The sequence below is a fragment of the Oncorhynchus clarkii genome, chromosome 4 (assembly GCF_045791955.1).
Source record: "Oncorhynchus clarkii lewisi isolate Uvic-CL-2024 chromosome 4, UVic_Ocla_1.0, whole genome shotgun sequence".
In the NCBI taxonomy this organism is placed as follows: Eukaryota; Metazoa; Chordata; class Actinopteri; order Salmoniformes; family Salmonidae; genus Oncorhynchus; species Oncorhynchus clarkii.
The window spans coordinates 33,370,935-33,384,705 of record NC_092150.1 but is presented as its reverse complement, the minus strand read 5'-3'; the positions used below and the strand labels follow the sequence as shown (position 1 = coordinate 33,384,705).

General features: G+C 44.4%; 1 protein-coding gene across 1 annotated transcript in view; it reads right to left on the bottom strand.

Moving 5' to 3' along the window:
* Positions 1–13,771, bottom strand: part of LOC139406743 (KICSTOR complex protein SZT2-like) — a 113,337-nt gene that overhangs the window by 92,121 nt on the left and 7,445 nt on the right. Inside the window, exons 7-14 of the mRNA XM_071149729.1 lie at positions 13,527–13,633; positions 7,369–7,579; positions 2,881–3,051; positions 2,013–2,244; positions 1,343–1,472; positions 918–1,063; positions 504–656; positions 177–291 (exon numbers count right to left, since the gene is read on the bottom strand). Coding sequence (XP_071005830.1) covers positions 177–291; positions 504–656; positions 918–1,063; positions 1,343–1,472; positions 2,013–2,244; positions 2,881–3,051; positions 7,369–7,579; positions 13,527–13,633 — 1,265 coding nt within the window. The remainder of the gene's footprint in view (positions 1–176; positions 292–503; positions 657–917; positions 1,064–1,342; positions 1,473–2,012; positions 2,245–2,880; positions 3,052–7,368; positions 7,580–13,526; positions 13,634–13,771) is intronic.

Below are 13,771 nucleotides of genomic sequence, written 5' to 3'. Positions count from 1 at the left end.
CCAACAGAGGGTTGCAACATTCTGAGGGGAAAAAAAAGTGATGTTTCACCTAGCGACTGACTTCTTTCTGCTTGCTAGATCCATTTAGTGAGGAGAAATAGGCACAGCTCGAGATCCAAAATCTATATTTTTTTCAAAAATTGTTAAGTGTTTTCAGTGTGGACCATGTCCCATACCTTGTTCCTGGTGTGGGCCAGGGTGCCGATAGGAAAGCCCAGCCTCAGCACCATGCAGGGAGCCTTGGAGATCAGACGCACCAGATAGAATGAGTTGGGGGGCTGGTCAGAGGCACTGGGGACAGAACAGGACATTCATTAAAACCTTACTCCAGTCATTTACTGTAGCCAGTCATTTACTGTAGTTTTAGTATATTTTGAGACTATTCCATTGGTTCATTGAATAACAGCTTAAGTATTTGAAAGAAAAAACTAACATTATTTTAACACAGTTCTATCTCACTCCACAATGTGAACAACATTTCCCATGAGTCTCTCTGCCTCTACCTGTATATGAGCTTGACATACGAGTATCCCTCCACCAGTACAAAGCTGCTCCAGTCCCTTAGTAAAGAGGTGAGGGCTGAGTGGGAGATACGACACTGGATGGTGCTGAAACGCCCGTTACTACCAGCAGTGTGGAGGTGCTTGGGCACAGGCCTGCAGAGAAGAGAAGACAGGAGATCACCATTACAATGACTGGGAAAATACTTTTAAAATGAAACCTGCAAACTTGTAGATTATACTTAGATTTGACTAATTATACTAAATGACTGGGAGAGGACTATCAACACTGCTCTCAGTGATGCATCACTTTACATTACATCTAAAAGGAGAAATGAAATCAATATGAATTGACAACATTGTAATTTAAGAAATTGACACCAGAAGTTGGTGTCGTATCTATAAACCATCTCTCACATGTCGTGCTCCAGGATGATAGCAATGCGGTGCATGTGAAGCCATCTCTGCCAGAAGTTGGCGTCCATGGACAGGATGGGCTTCCAGTAGAAGGCAAACTGGGACTGGGAGGAGTCCTTAGAGCCACTGTGCTGGAGGGAGAGAACCTGAAGGAAACAGCAGAGGAACACTGTGACTACCTGTCCTTAGGTCAATAGGACCAATGGCCCATATTCATAGTGTCTCTCAGAACAGTAGAATATATAGGATCAGTTTTGCCTTTGTGATTATAAGATCAGTTTTGTCTAGACCATCATGAATACAACTACAGAAAGTGGGGACCTGATCCTAGATCAGCTTTATGAATATAGGTCAATGTAATAATGAATTTGAAAAATCAGTGTTGGTAAGTGTAAAGGAGTAACCAGAGCAGACAAAGTACATACAGGCGTGGTGGATCCAGGTGGGATGTAGAAGAGAGGAACTCCGTTCTTGGTGCTCTCAGGGATTGTGTAGTTCTCTGGGAGAGAGTTAAAGGACTGCAGGTGGACCAGCATCTGATCTGTCTGGTTTATACTGTGAGGACAAAGAGCATAATAACATGTGTCTTATCAGGAGAAATGCACAGTATACACTTTCAAAATCTTGTACTTCGAATTCAATTCAGTGTTTCCCCTATATTTACTGACGCCACTCCAAATTATTATTATTATTATTGTTATAATTATTTGTTTTAATAATTTCCAGTACAATAAAATGTTTTCAGTGTAAACTTAAATGAATAAAAACAGAGACAAAGTATATACAATTGATAATGTAGCTACAGTATATGTTTAAATAAGATCATCTTTGAGAACTAACAATCACCAAAATAAAAACTAGACAGAGAGAATCTAACATAAAAAATGGTATGGGGACCCCATTGATTTTGATAAGACATGGCAAAATGTGTAAATTGCTTTAAAACAATTTTAAAGTAGGTCCTATGATTACCCATTATAGGAGTAAAACTAAAATATATATTTTTAAAAAGAATAGTATCCTTGACAATGAGCTGTATCAGTGATTCCCTAGCAGTTTCCCTAGCCAGGTAGATACAGGTGAGTCAAAGGTCACCTCTGCAGTGTGTTCCAGAATCGCCTGATGACGGAGGTGCGGTAGGTTGAGGTGATGGGTTTCCTCATGGTACAGCTGATATCATGGAGGATGTCGTAGCTTCCCTCCATGGTGACCTCTACCCAGGTGGTCCTCTTGGCAGGATCCAGGGGCCACTGGGCAACTGCCAGGTACTCTATACGCATGTTGTGTTTCCACAGCAACACCAGCTTCACCTCCAGCTGGGTGCCACCTACGGGAGGGACCAAAACACAAATTGAAACATGTAAAACATGTGTAGTTTGGTTTATTTAATACTGTATACAGTCTGGACAAAAGGAAGAAAGTTGGCCTTGTGGATGCACTTGCAGTAAAACAGATGTTCGATATCGTGGGTCTTCTGTGGATAGTAGAAAGTCACTTTAAAATTTTTGACTTGAGGCTAATCCCACCATCCTGCTCTCTCTCTCTCTCTGTCGAGACGTCTGGTTTCCGAGCGCCTAAACACAGGACTTGAATAGAAGTCTATGGCAGGAGCGGACAAATTGGCTGATCTCTCAGCCAATCACCACCTAGCACAACCCTTAGAACCTCCTCTCTACATTGTGGACTTTCAAAGTGTGAGCAGTGCAACTGGATCGGAACGAATCAGAATCAAGTGAGCATCCCAAAAATAAATATGGTCGCTGTGATAGAACATTTCTTTATTTTTTGTGATTTTCTGCAAGTCCCATCTAACAGAGCTGTAGTAGGCTCTCTTTCTCTCCCATCTCAATTTGAACCCACACCCCTTTCATTGCCACTTTGTTGCAAAGTGTTTCCATGCTCTATCTGTGTTAGCAATTTAGCCAGGGACGAGGTTAGGCTCGAGGCTGGTGTGAGCCGGTACCTTTAGTGAGGTTGATCTCCCTGATGGTGTATCCCTCTCTCAGTCTGACCGACACCACACTGACCAGGTGGGCGTGCACTTCCTTCTCTGTGTGCTTCTTCCTCCTCATCACCAGCGCAGGGTTCCCACTGGCTGACACCAGGTGCTCGTTGAACAGCTTGTGCTGAGACACTGGAAAACAGAATTTGGAACATGCCAACAAAGATGTTCAACGTTTACAACAGCGTATAATTAGGCAATTAGTCTGCCTTTTAACCAAAATCATGTCTCCTGAACTGCCTGGCAGCACTGGGTCATTGCTCTACCTCAACGCATTCTGGGCTGTCACAGAGAGCACTAACGAGTACAATCAAGAACACCATGTTTAAAACCAACTTGTTTCGACCAAAATTGCACTCTGATGGGATCGGGGACACAGCAGCAAAAAGACAACTTTATTTTCAACATATTGATACAGCCTAACTGCTACAACTGTACAGTTTTGATTTGTAAAGTTCAAATAGAGTATAGTCTTTCACATCATGATATTTTGTCTTGCACGTCACATCTCGGGCATCTTGCACCTGTATGGAGCTTCATCAGGAAATGCATCGCTGACGTTGTCCCCACAGTGAAGTTTCGCTGCTTCCCCAATCAAAAGCCCTAGATTAACACTGAGGTATACACTAAAGCAGAGAGATACTGCACACAGGGCTATCGCAGCCAACCCCGAGGCTATGGATGAGGCAACTAATACGTACAAGATGTCCCGCTACGACCGCCCCAGAGCCGTCAAACAGGCAAAATGACAAAATAGGAACCGATGGTCTACGCATGTGGAAGGGGACACAGTCCATTATGGATTAGAAAAAAAGGTAGACAAAGTCTGCATATTGCACCTTTAATTAGAATGTCAATACTAGCTACAGTGGTTAGCTAGCTTGGAAGAAGTATTTAGTGTTGTCTGCATTGCATCTGTGCACTTAGCTAGCTACCATCCCATTGCCTACATTGCATTTTGTTGTCACTCCTGTTGGCTCCCCCACGAACGTGCTCTCCGATTGGCTCCAAGTTGTGGGCTACTGACGATCATTGCAATTCTACAAGTAGAAACGGTAGGTTTGTCGCTACCGGGTCGGCAAGCAGCAGGTACCCCTTTGTTCTAACAAGAGAAGGAACAGCCTCCTACTGTGATAAGCACCGATAGGAAGACTATCGGCAATTAAGATTCTCTGTGCCTTTCATGCTTTAGGCTACAATGACTGCCGCCCCGCAGCACTAACATCTGTAATCATGAAGTACTCTGAAAGGCTGGTCATGGCACACATCACCTCCATCATCCCAGACCCACTCTAATTTGCATACCGCCCCAACAGATCCTCAGGCAATGCACTCCACACTGCCTTCTCCCACCTGGACAAAAGGAATACCTACGTGAGGATGCTGTTCATCGACTACAGCTCAGCATTCAAAACCATAGTGCCCTCCAAACTTGTCACCAAGCAAGGGATCCTGGGACTGAACACCTCCCTCTACAACTGGATCCTGGACTTCCTGACGGGCCGACCCCAGGTGGTGAGAGTAGGCAACAACACCTCTGCCACAGTGACACTCAACAAGGGGACCCCCAGGGGTGTGTGCTCAGCTCCCTCATGTACTCCCTGTTTACCAACACTGTGACACCATCATCAAGTTTGCTAATGACACAACGGTGGAAGGCCTGATCACCAATGGTGATAAGACAGCCTGCAGGTCAGATAACTGGCAGTGTGGTACCAGGACAACAACCTATCCCTCCGCAAGACCAAGAAGCTGATCGTGGGCTACAGGAAACAGGGGGGGTGCACACCCCCATTCACATCAATGAGCACGGTAGAGAGGATCAAGTTCCTCAGTGTCCACATCACCGAGGACTTAGTGTGGTCCTCTCACACCAGAGCTGTTGCGAAGAAGGCCAGACAATGCCTCTTCTCCCTCAGGAGGATGAAATTACTTGGCATGGCCCCTCAGATCCTCAGGAACATTTACTGCTGCATCATTGAGAGCACCCTGACTGGATGCATCCCCGTCTGGTATGGCAACTGCACTGTACGCGACCGGAAGGCTCTACAGAGGGTGGTGAGGATGGCCCAGTGCATCACTGACAAAAATAATCCTAAACAGCTTCTATCCCCTGGCCATAAGACTGTGAATGGCTCACAACCTCTCCCACAGACTATCCACCCACACAGACACAACATATGCTGCTGCTAAAATCATTATTGATTAGATGTATTATTCCATTAATATGCTGTTGATTGATTATTGATTGCCATCTCTGCAGCACCAAATCAGGCCTTTATGGTAGAGTGGCCAGACAGAAGCCACTCTTCAGTAAAAGGCATATGACAGCATGGTTGGAGTTTGCCAAAAGGCACCTAAAGGACTCTCAGACCATGAGAAACAACATTCTATGGTCTGATGAAACCAAGATTGAACTCTTTTGCCTGAATACCAAGCATCACGTCTGGGGGAAACCTGGCAACATCCCTACGGCGAAGCATGGTGGTGGCAGCATCATGCTGTGAGGATTATTTTCAGCGGCAGGGATCCCGATCAAACATCTCTGGAGAGACCTGAAAATAGCTTTGCAGTAACGCTCCCCATCCAACCTGACAGAGGTTGAGAGGATCTGCAGAGAAGAATGGGAGAGACTCCCCAAATACAGGTGTGCAAAGCTTGCAGTGTCATACCCAAGAAGACCCGAGGCTGAAGTCGCAGCCAAAGGTGCTTCAACAAAGTACTGAGTAAAGGGTCTGAATAGGGAGAAGGTCAGAGAACTGAAATTTCTTTCCTTCTTAATGAGTTTGAGTCAATCAGTTGTGTTGTGACAAGGAACTGGTGGTATACAGAAGATAGCCCTATTTGGTAAATGACCAAGTCCATATTATGGCAACAGCAGCTAAAATAAGCAAAGAGAAATGACAGGCCATCATTACATTAAGACATGAAGGTCAGTCAATCTGGAAAACTTCAAGAACTTTGAAGGTTTCTTCAGGTGCAGTCTCAAAAACCATCAAGCGCTATGATGAAACTGTCTCTCATGAGGACCGCCACAGGAAAGGAAGACCCAGAGTTACCTCTGCTGCAGAGAATAAGTTCATTAGAGTTAACAGCACCTCAGATTGCAGCCCAAATAAATGATTCACCGAGTTCAAGTAACAGACACATCTTAACATCAACGGAGAAAAAAAAAAAAAAAAAAAGAAACCACCCACAACTAAAGGACACCACACAACCACACAACACAAGCAATGGACATTAGACCAGTGTCCAAATTTGAGATTTTTGGTTCCAACCGCTGTCTTTGTGAGACGCAGAGTAGGTGAACGGATAATCTCTGCATGTATGGTTCCCACCGTGGAGCATGGAGGAGGTGTGATGGTGTGGAGGTGCTTTGCTGGTGACACTATGTGATTTATTTAGAATTTAAGGAACACTTAACCAGCATGGCTACCACAGCATTCTGCAGCAATACGCAATCCCCTCTGGTTTGTGCTTAGTGGGACTATCATTTGTTTTTCAACAGGACAATGACCCCAAAACAACTCCAGGCTGTGTAAGAAGAGTGATGAAGTGCTGCATCAGATGACCTGGCCTCCACAATCACCCAACCTCAAACCAATGAGTTGAGTTTGGGATGAGTTGGACCACAGAGTGAAGGAAAAACAGCAAATGCCCAGCATATGTGCAAACTCCTTCAAGACTGTTGGAAAAGCATTCCAGATGAAGCTGGTTGAGAGAATGCCAAGAGTGTGCAAAGCTGCCATCAAGGCAAAGGGTGGCTACTTTAAAGAATCTCAAATATAAAATACATGTTGATTTGTTTAACACTTTTTTGCTCTCTACATGATGTGCTATATGTGTTATTTCATAGTTTTGATGTGTTCACCATTATTCTACAATGTAGAAAATAGTACAAATACAGAAAAACCTTGGAATGAGTAGGTGTGTTCAACATTTTGACTGGTACTGTATATTTTGGAGTAAGGTGACTAGGCATCAGGATATATTATAAACCGTTTAGCAGCAGTGTATATATGATGATGGTATGTGAGTGTGTGAAGTCAGTGTAAATGTGTGTGCATATTGTGTGTGCGTAAGCAAATAAAGTGAGTCGGTGACTGAGTGAGTGTTGGAGTGTGTGAGTGTGTGTTGGAGTGTCAGTGTGCGTGAGTGTGTAGAGTCCTGTGAGTGTGATTAGCTATTGTTAGCTATTTAGCCATGTTAGCTATTGTTAGCTATTTAGCCATCTTATGGCTTGGGGATAGAAACTGTTCTATTTTCTATTATTAACTGTTGGAAAGAGCTCTCGAGTTAAGAATTTCACTGTACTGTTTTACACCTGTTGTATCCTAGGCTCGTGGCGAATACACATTAAAACTTGAAATATTGTCAATGTCAAATATCACAATATTCAACTTAATCATATGTCGGCCCAACCCTAACGAATGCCATGCTCTTTCTTACCACAGTAGTACTCAGGGTTCATGGATTCGCTGGTCTTGAGGAAGGAGTATGTGAGGAAGGCCTTGTGGTAGGTGTTCATATCCTGACTGGCCAGATCAGGCTCAGGGCAGCTGGACAGGTAGGAGCCAAAGGTCGCCAGGGAGATAAACTTCATCAACTCAACATTAGGGATGTACCCAAAACTACAATTGTAGGAGTAGGCCCCACCCACCTAAACAGACAGACACAGAGAATAGCAACAAAATATGAAACAAATCACAAATCATAACTACAGACTCTCCACAATATTTAAATTACAGCAGGTATCATAAATATTCACACCACTATTTTTCTCATTTTGTTGCGTTACAAAGTGGGATTGAAATGCATTTACTTGTACATTTGTCATTGATCTACAGAAGATATTCCATATTGTCAAAGCGAAAAGAAAATTCTACAAACGGTTATAAATTAATACAAATTAAATAACTAAAATATAGTTTTTGCATAAGTATTCACCACCCTTTGTTGACGCAAGCCTGACCTAGTTCAGGAGTAATTTAGGCTTGCGTGTGTGTGGACCATGAAAGTTTGTGGGTGATGTAGACATCAAGGAACTTGAAACTAAAATGTAGGTTTACACATGGGAATTAGCCAAATTAGGGCTAAATTGAAATATTTGTGACAGAATAAATATGAAAAGCATAAGCATGGTAGCAATTGAAAGGGAATGGGAAAATTATTAGACCAAAGTTGAGGACACAACAGTTCACCTGATAAAACTGAATCCAAACATTATACTTGATTTTACGTTACATTTACCGTACTTGTTGATAACGAAATCTGAAAATACTCTGGATACATTCAGTAACATAAGAATATTCCAAACAAATGTGGGGTAGGACAGGAATGAGTTAGTCTTGCTAACACTAGCCTCTCTGCATCCCTGCTGTGTAGTCATGTGGGTCGCGTGTCAGCCACGCTAGGTTACGAGCTACCAAATCATGTACGTCCAACAGAAGACATCACTGAGTAAGTGCTTGCTTATTTTCAAGCGTGATGGTAGCTGCATCAAGAAATGAGATGGAGTTAAGCACAGGCAAAATCCAAACGGAAAACCTGCTTCAGTCTGCTTTTAACCAGACACTGGGAGAGGAATTAACCTTTTAGCAGGACAATAAACTAAACTCGGCAAAAAAAGAAACGTCCTCTCACTGTCAACTGCATTTATTTTCAGCAAACTTAACATGTGTAAATATTTGTATGAGCATAACAAGATTCAACAACTGAGACAAACTGAACAAGTTCCACAGACATGTGACTAACAGAAATGGAATAATGTGTCCCTGAACAAAGGGGGGGGGTCAAAAGTAACAGTCAGAAGTAACAGTCAGTATCTGGTGTGGCCACCAGCTGCATTAATACGTACTGCAGTGCATCTCCTCCTCGTGGACTGCACCAGATTTGCCAGTTCTTGCTGTGAGATGTTACCCACTCTTCCACCAAGGCACCTGCAAGTTCCTGGACATTTTGGGGGGGGAATGGCCCTAGCCCTCCGATCCAACAGGTCCCAGACGTGCTCAATGCACAGAACGAGCATTATGGCTAGTGGAATCATCATGCTGGAGGGTCATGTCAGGATGAGCCTGCAGGAAGGGTACCACATGAGGGAAGAGGATGTCTTCCCTGTAACGCACAGCGTTGAGATTGCCTGCAAGGATAACAAGCTCTGTTTGATGATGCTGTGACACACCGCCCCAGACCATGACGGACACTCCACCTCCAAATCGATCCCGCTCCCGATTACAGGCCTCGGTGTAACGCTCATTCCTTCGACGATAAACGCGAATCCGGGGAGACAAAACCAAGACTCGTCAGAGAAGAGCACTTTTTGCCTGTCCTCTCTGGTCCAGCGACTGTGGGTTTGTGCCCATAGGCAACGTTGTTTCTGGTGATGTCTGGTGAGGATCTGCCTTACAACAGGCCTACAAGCCCTCAGTCCAGCCACTCTCAGCCTATTGTGGACAGTCTGAGCACTGATGGAGGGATTGTGCATTCCTGGTGTAACTCGGCAGTTGTTGTTGTTGTCATCCTGTACCTGTCCCGCAGGTGTGATATTCAGATGTACCGATCCTGTGCAGGTGTTGTTACACGTGGTCTGCCACTGCGAGGAGGATCAGCTGTCCATCCTGTCTCACAGTACAGACATGGCAATTTATTGCCCTGGCCACATTTGTAGTCCTCATGAATCCTTGCAGCATGCCTAAGGCACGTTCACGCAGATGAGCAGGGACCCTGGGCATCTTTCTTTTGGTGATTTTCAGAGTCAGTAGAAAGACCTCTTCAGTGTCCTAAGTTTTCATAACTGTGAACTTAATTTCCTACTGTCTGTAAGCTGTTAGTCTTAACAACCGTTCCACAGGTGCGTGTTCATTAATTGTTTATGGTTCATTGAACAAGCATGGGAAACAAATTATCTTTGAAAGACAGGGTCCTGAAAAAAAATGTTTCTTTTTTTGCTTGTTGTTGATTAAGAAAATATTTACTAAATATATATATATATATATATATTTTTTTTTAATAAAAAAAATTACATGAAAATTACATAACAATAAAGAGGTTATATACAAGGGGTACGGGTACCAATATCAATGTGCGTCATCGTACAGGTTAGTCAAGGTAATTTGTAAACGAACTATGCATAGATAATAAAGAGCGAGTAGCAGCAGTGTAAATACAAAGGGGTGGTGGGGTGTCAATGTAAATAGTCCGGGTGGCCATTTGATTAATTGTTTAGTAGTCTTATGGCTTCGGGGTAGCTGTTGTTAAGGAGCCTTTTGGTCCTAGACTTGGCGCTCCGGTACCACTTGCCGTTCGGTAGCAGAGAAAACAGTCTAGGACTGGACTGGAGTCTCAGACAATTTTTTGGGCCTTCCTCCGACACCGCCTAGTATAAAGGTCCTGGATGTCAGGAAGCTTGGCCCCAGTGATGTACTGGGCCATATGCACTACCCTCTGTAACACCTTATGGTCAGATGCCGAGCAGTTGCCATACCAGACATACCACACCAAGACCGTTGCTCTCTTCACAACAGTCTTGGTGTGATTGGACCATGATAGTTCGTTGGTGATGTGGACATCAAGGAACTTGAAACTCTCGACCCGCTCCACTTCAGCATCTTTGATGTTAATGGGAGCCAGCATGGCTCTCCTTTTCCTATAGTCCATGATCAGCTCCTTTGTCTTGCTCACATTGAGGGAGAAGTTGTTGTCTTGTCTCTGACCTCCTCCCTATAGACTGCCTCATCGTTGTCAGTGATCAGACCTACCACCGTGTCGTCAGCAACATGATGATGGTGTTGGAGTCGTGTTTGGCCACGCAGTCATGAGTGAACAGTGAGTACATGAGGGAAATAAGCACACACTCCTGAGGATCCCCAGTGTTGAGGATCAGCAAGGCAGATGTGTTGTTACCTACCCTTACCACCTGGGGCCAGCCTGTCAGGAAGTCCAGGATCCAGTTAGAGGGAGGTGTTTAGTCCCAGGGTCGTTAGCTTAGTGATGAGCTTTGTGGGTACGATGGTGTTGAACGCTAAGCTGTAGTCAATGATCAGCATTCTCACATAGGTGTTCCTTTTGTCCAGGTGGGAAAGGGCAGTGTGGAATGCGATTGAGATTGCGTCATCTGTGCATCTGTTGTTGGCGGTATGCAAATTGGAGTGGGTCTAGGGTTTCCGACATGATGGTGTTGATTAGAGCCATGACCAGCCTTTCAAAGCACTTCATGGCTACCGACGTGAGTGCTACGGGGGAGGTAATCATTTAGCCAGGTTATCTTCGCTTTCTTGGGCACAGGGACTATGGTGGTCTGCTTGAAACATGTGGGTATTACAGACTCGGTCAGGGAGAGGTTGAAAATGTCAGTGAAGACACTTGCCAGTTGTTCCGCGCATGCTTTGAGTACATGTCCTGGTTATCCGTCTGGCCCCGCAGCATGGTGAATGTTGACCTGTTTAAAGTTCTTGCTCACATTGGGCTCCCGAGAGGCGCAGTGGTCTAAATCAAATCAAAGTTTATTTGTCACTTGCCCCGAAAACAACAGTGACTATGCATATATGATAAACAGAGAGTAGCAGCAGCGTAAAAAGAGGGGTTGGGGGGGCACTCAAATAGTCCGGGTAGTCATACCTGTTCAGGAGTCTTATGGATTGGGGATAAAAAAACTGTTGAGAAGCCTTTTTGTCCTAGACTTGGCACTCCGGTACCGCTTGCCATGCGGTAGTAGAGAGAACAGTCTATGACTGGGGTGGCTGTGGTCTTTGACAATTTTTAGGGCCTTCCTCTGACACCGCCTGGTGTAGAGGTCCTCGATGGCAGGCAGCTTAGCCCCAGTGATGTACTGGGCCATACGCACTACCCTCTGTAGTGTCTTGCGGTCAGAGGCCGAGCAACTGCCGTACCAGGCAGTGATGCAACCAGCTCTCGATGTTGGCACAGCATCTCAGTGCAAGAGGCGTCACTACAGTCCCTGGTTCGATTCCAGGCTGTATCACATCCTGCCGTGATTGGGAGTCCCATATGGCGGCGCACAATTGGCCCAGCGTCGTCAGGGTTTGGCCGTCATTGTAAATAAGATTTTTTTTCTTAACTGACTTGCCTAGTTAAATAAAATACAAGTTTTAAAAATCACAGTTGTCCGGAACAGCTGGCTCTCATGCATGCTTCAGTGTTGCTTGCCTCCAAGTGAGCATAAAAGGCATTTAGCTCGTCTGGTAGGCTCGCATCACTGGACAGCTCGTGGCTGGGTTTCCCTTTGTAGTCTATAATAGTTTTCAAGCCCTGTCACATCTGACGAGCATCAGAGCCAGAGTAGTAGGATTCAATCGTAGTCCTGTATTGACACTTTAGCTGTTTGATGGTTCGTCTGAGGGCATAGCCGGATTTCTTATAAGCGTACAGTTTAGTGTCCGGCTCCTTGAAAGCGGCAGTTTTAACCTTTAGCTCAGTGCGGATGTTGCCTGTAATCCACGGCTTCTGGTTGGGATACGTACATGCGGTTATTGTGGGTACGATGTCGTCAATGCACTTATTGATGAAGCGGGTGACTGATGTGGTGTACTCCTCAATGCCATCGGAAGAATCCCAGAACATATTCCAGTCTGTGCTAGTAAAACAGTCCTGTAGCATAGCATCATCTGACCACTTCCGTATTGAGCGAGTCACTGGTACTTCCTGCTTTAGTTGTTGCTTGTAAGCAGGAATCAGGAGGATAGAATTATGGTCAGATTTGCCAAATGGAAGGCGAGGGAGAGCTTTGTATGCATCTCTGTGTGTGGAGTAAATGTGGTCGAATGTTTTTTTCCTCTGGTTGCACATGTGACATGCTGGTAAAAATGAGGTAAAACGGATTTCGGTTCGCCTGCGGTTCCCCGGCCACTAGCTGCGCCGCTTCTGGATGAGCATTTTCAAGTTACCGTTCTGACTTAAATCTGCTTGAATATCTATGGCAAGATATGAAAATTGCTGTGTAGCCATGACCCCCAACTACTTTTTTTTTTAAGAATAATGGGCAAACATTGCACAATCCAGGTGTGCAAAGCTCTTAGAGACTAATCCAAGAAGACTCACAGCTATAATCACTGCCAAAGTTCTTTCTGACATGTATTGACTAAGGTAAATACTTATCTAATCAAGGTATATTCGTGTTTTCATACAGTTGTATTACTTTTTAAGAATTTTTAGAAAGGAAAACCCCTTTGACATTAGAATATTTTGTGAACACCAAAAATTCAATTAAATCCATTTTATTCCCACTTTGTAACACAAAATGGGGGTGAATACTTACGATACCCACATAAAAATATATTCAGAACGAACTTGATTACAAAATGATAGATATTAGACCGTAATTAGTAAATGGACTTTTGTAAAGGGCAGTTGCCTGCTAGTCTGGAATCCAAACTGAATCCATGCTGCGTTTCACTTTGTTTCACTTAGTTAAACAGAGCATGGATTCAGTTTGGATTCCAGGCTAGTTGCCTGCCTTTGCTGAGAAGATACAACAATCTATGCAGTAGATGACAGACAGCAGTTCTCATGGTGTGTCAGCATGTTGTAATGTAGACTGAATACAAATAGCAGTTTGACCCACTGGGCTATGTTGTGGCATGTTTCAGTACCTGGACGAAGGAGCAGGCGATGGTTCCACTCCTGAGCTGGTTCAGAAGGGTCTCACACACAGCCACATCAGGCACACTGGTCACCCCGTCTGTGATGATGATTATACCTGGGAGAGGTGACAGGAACTGTGTCATAGGCCTAAAATAATCAATCATGTATAAATAAATCAGATCTCCCTTCGATGGTGCCTTTAGACAATTACTTTGATAGTGCCCTTTCAGACCAGGCTAGATCCCTCAAAGGG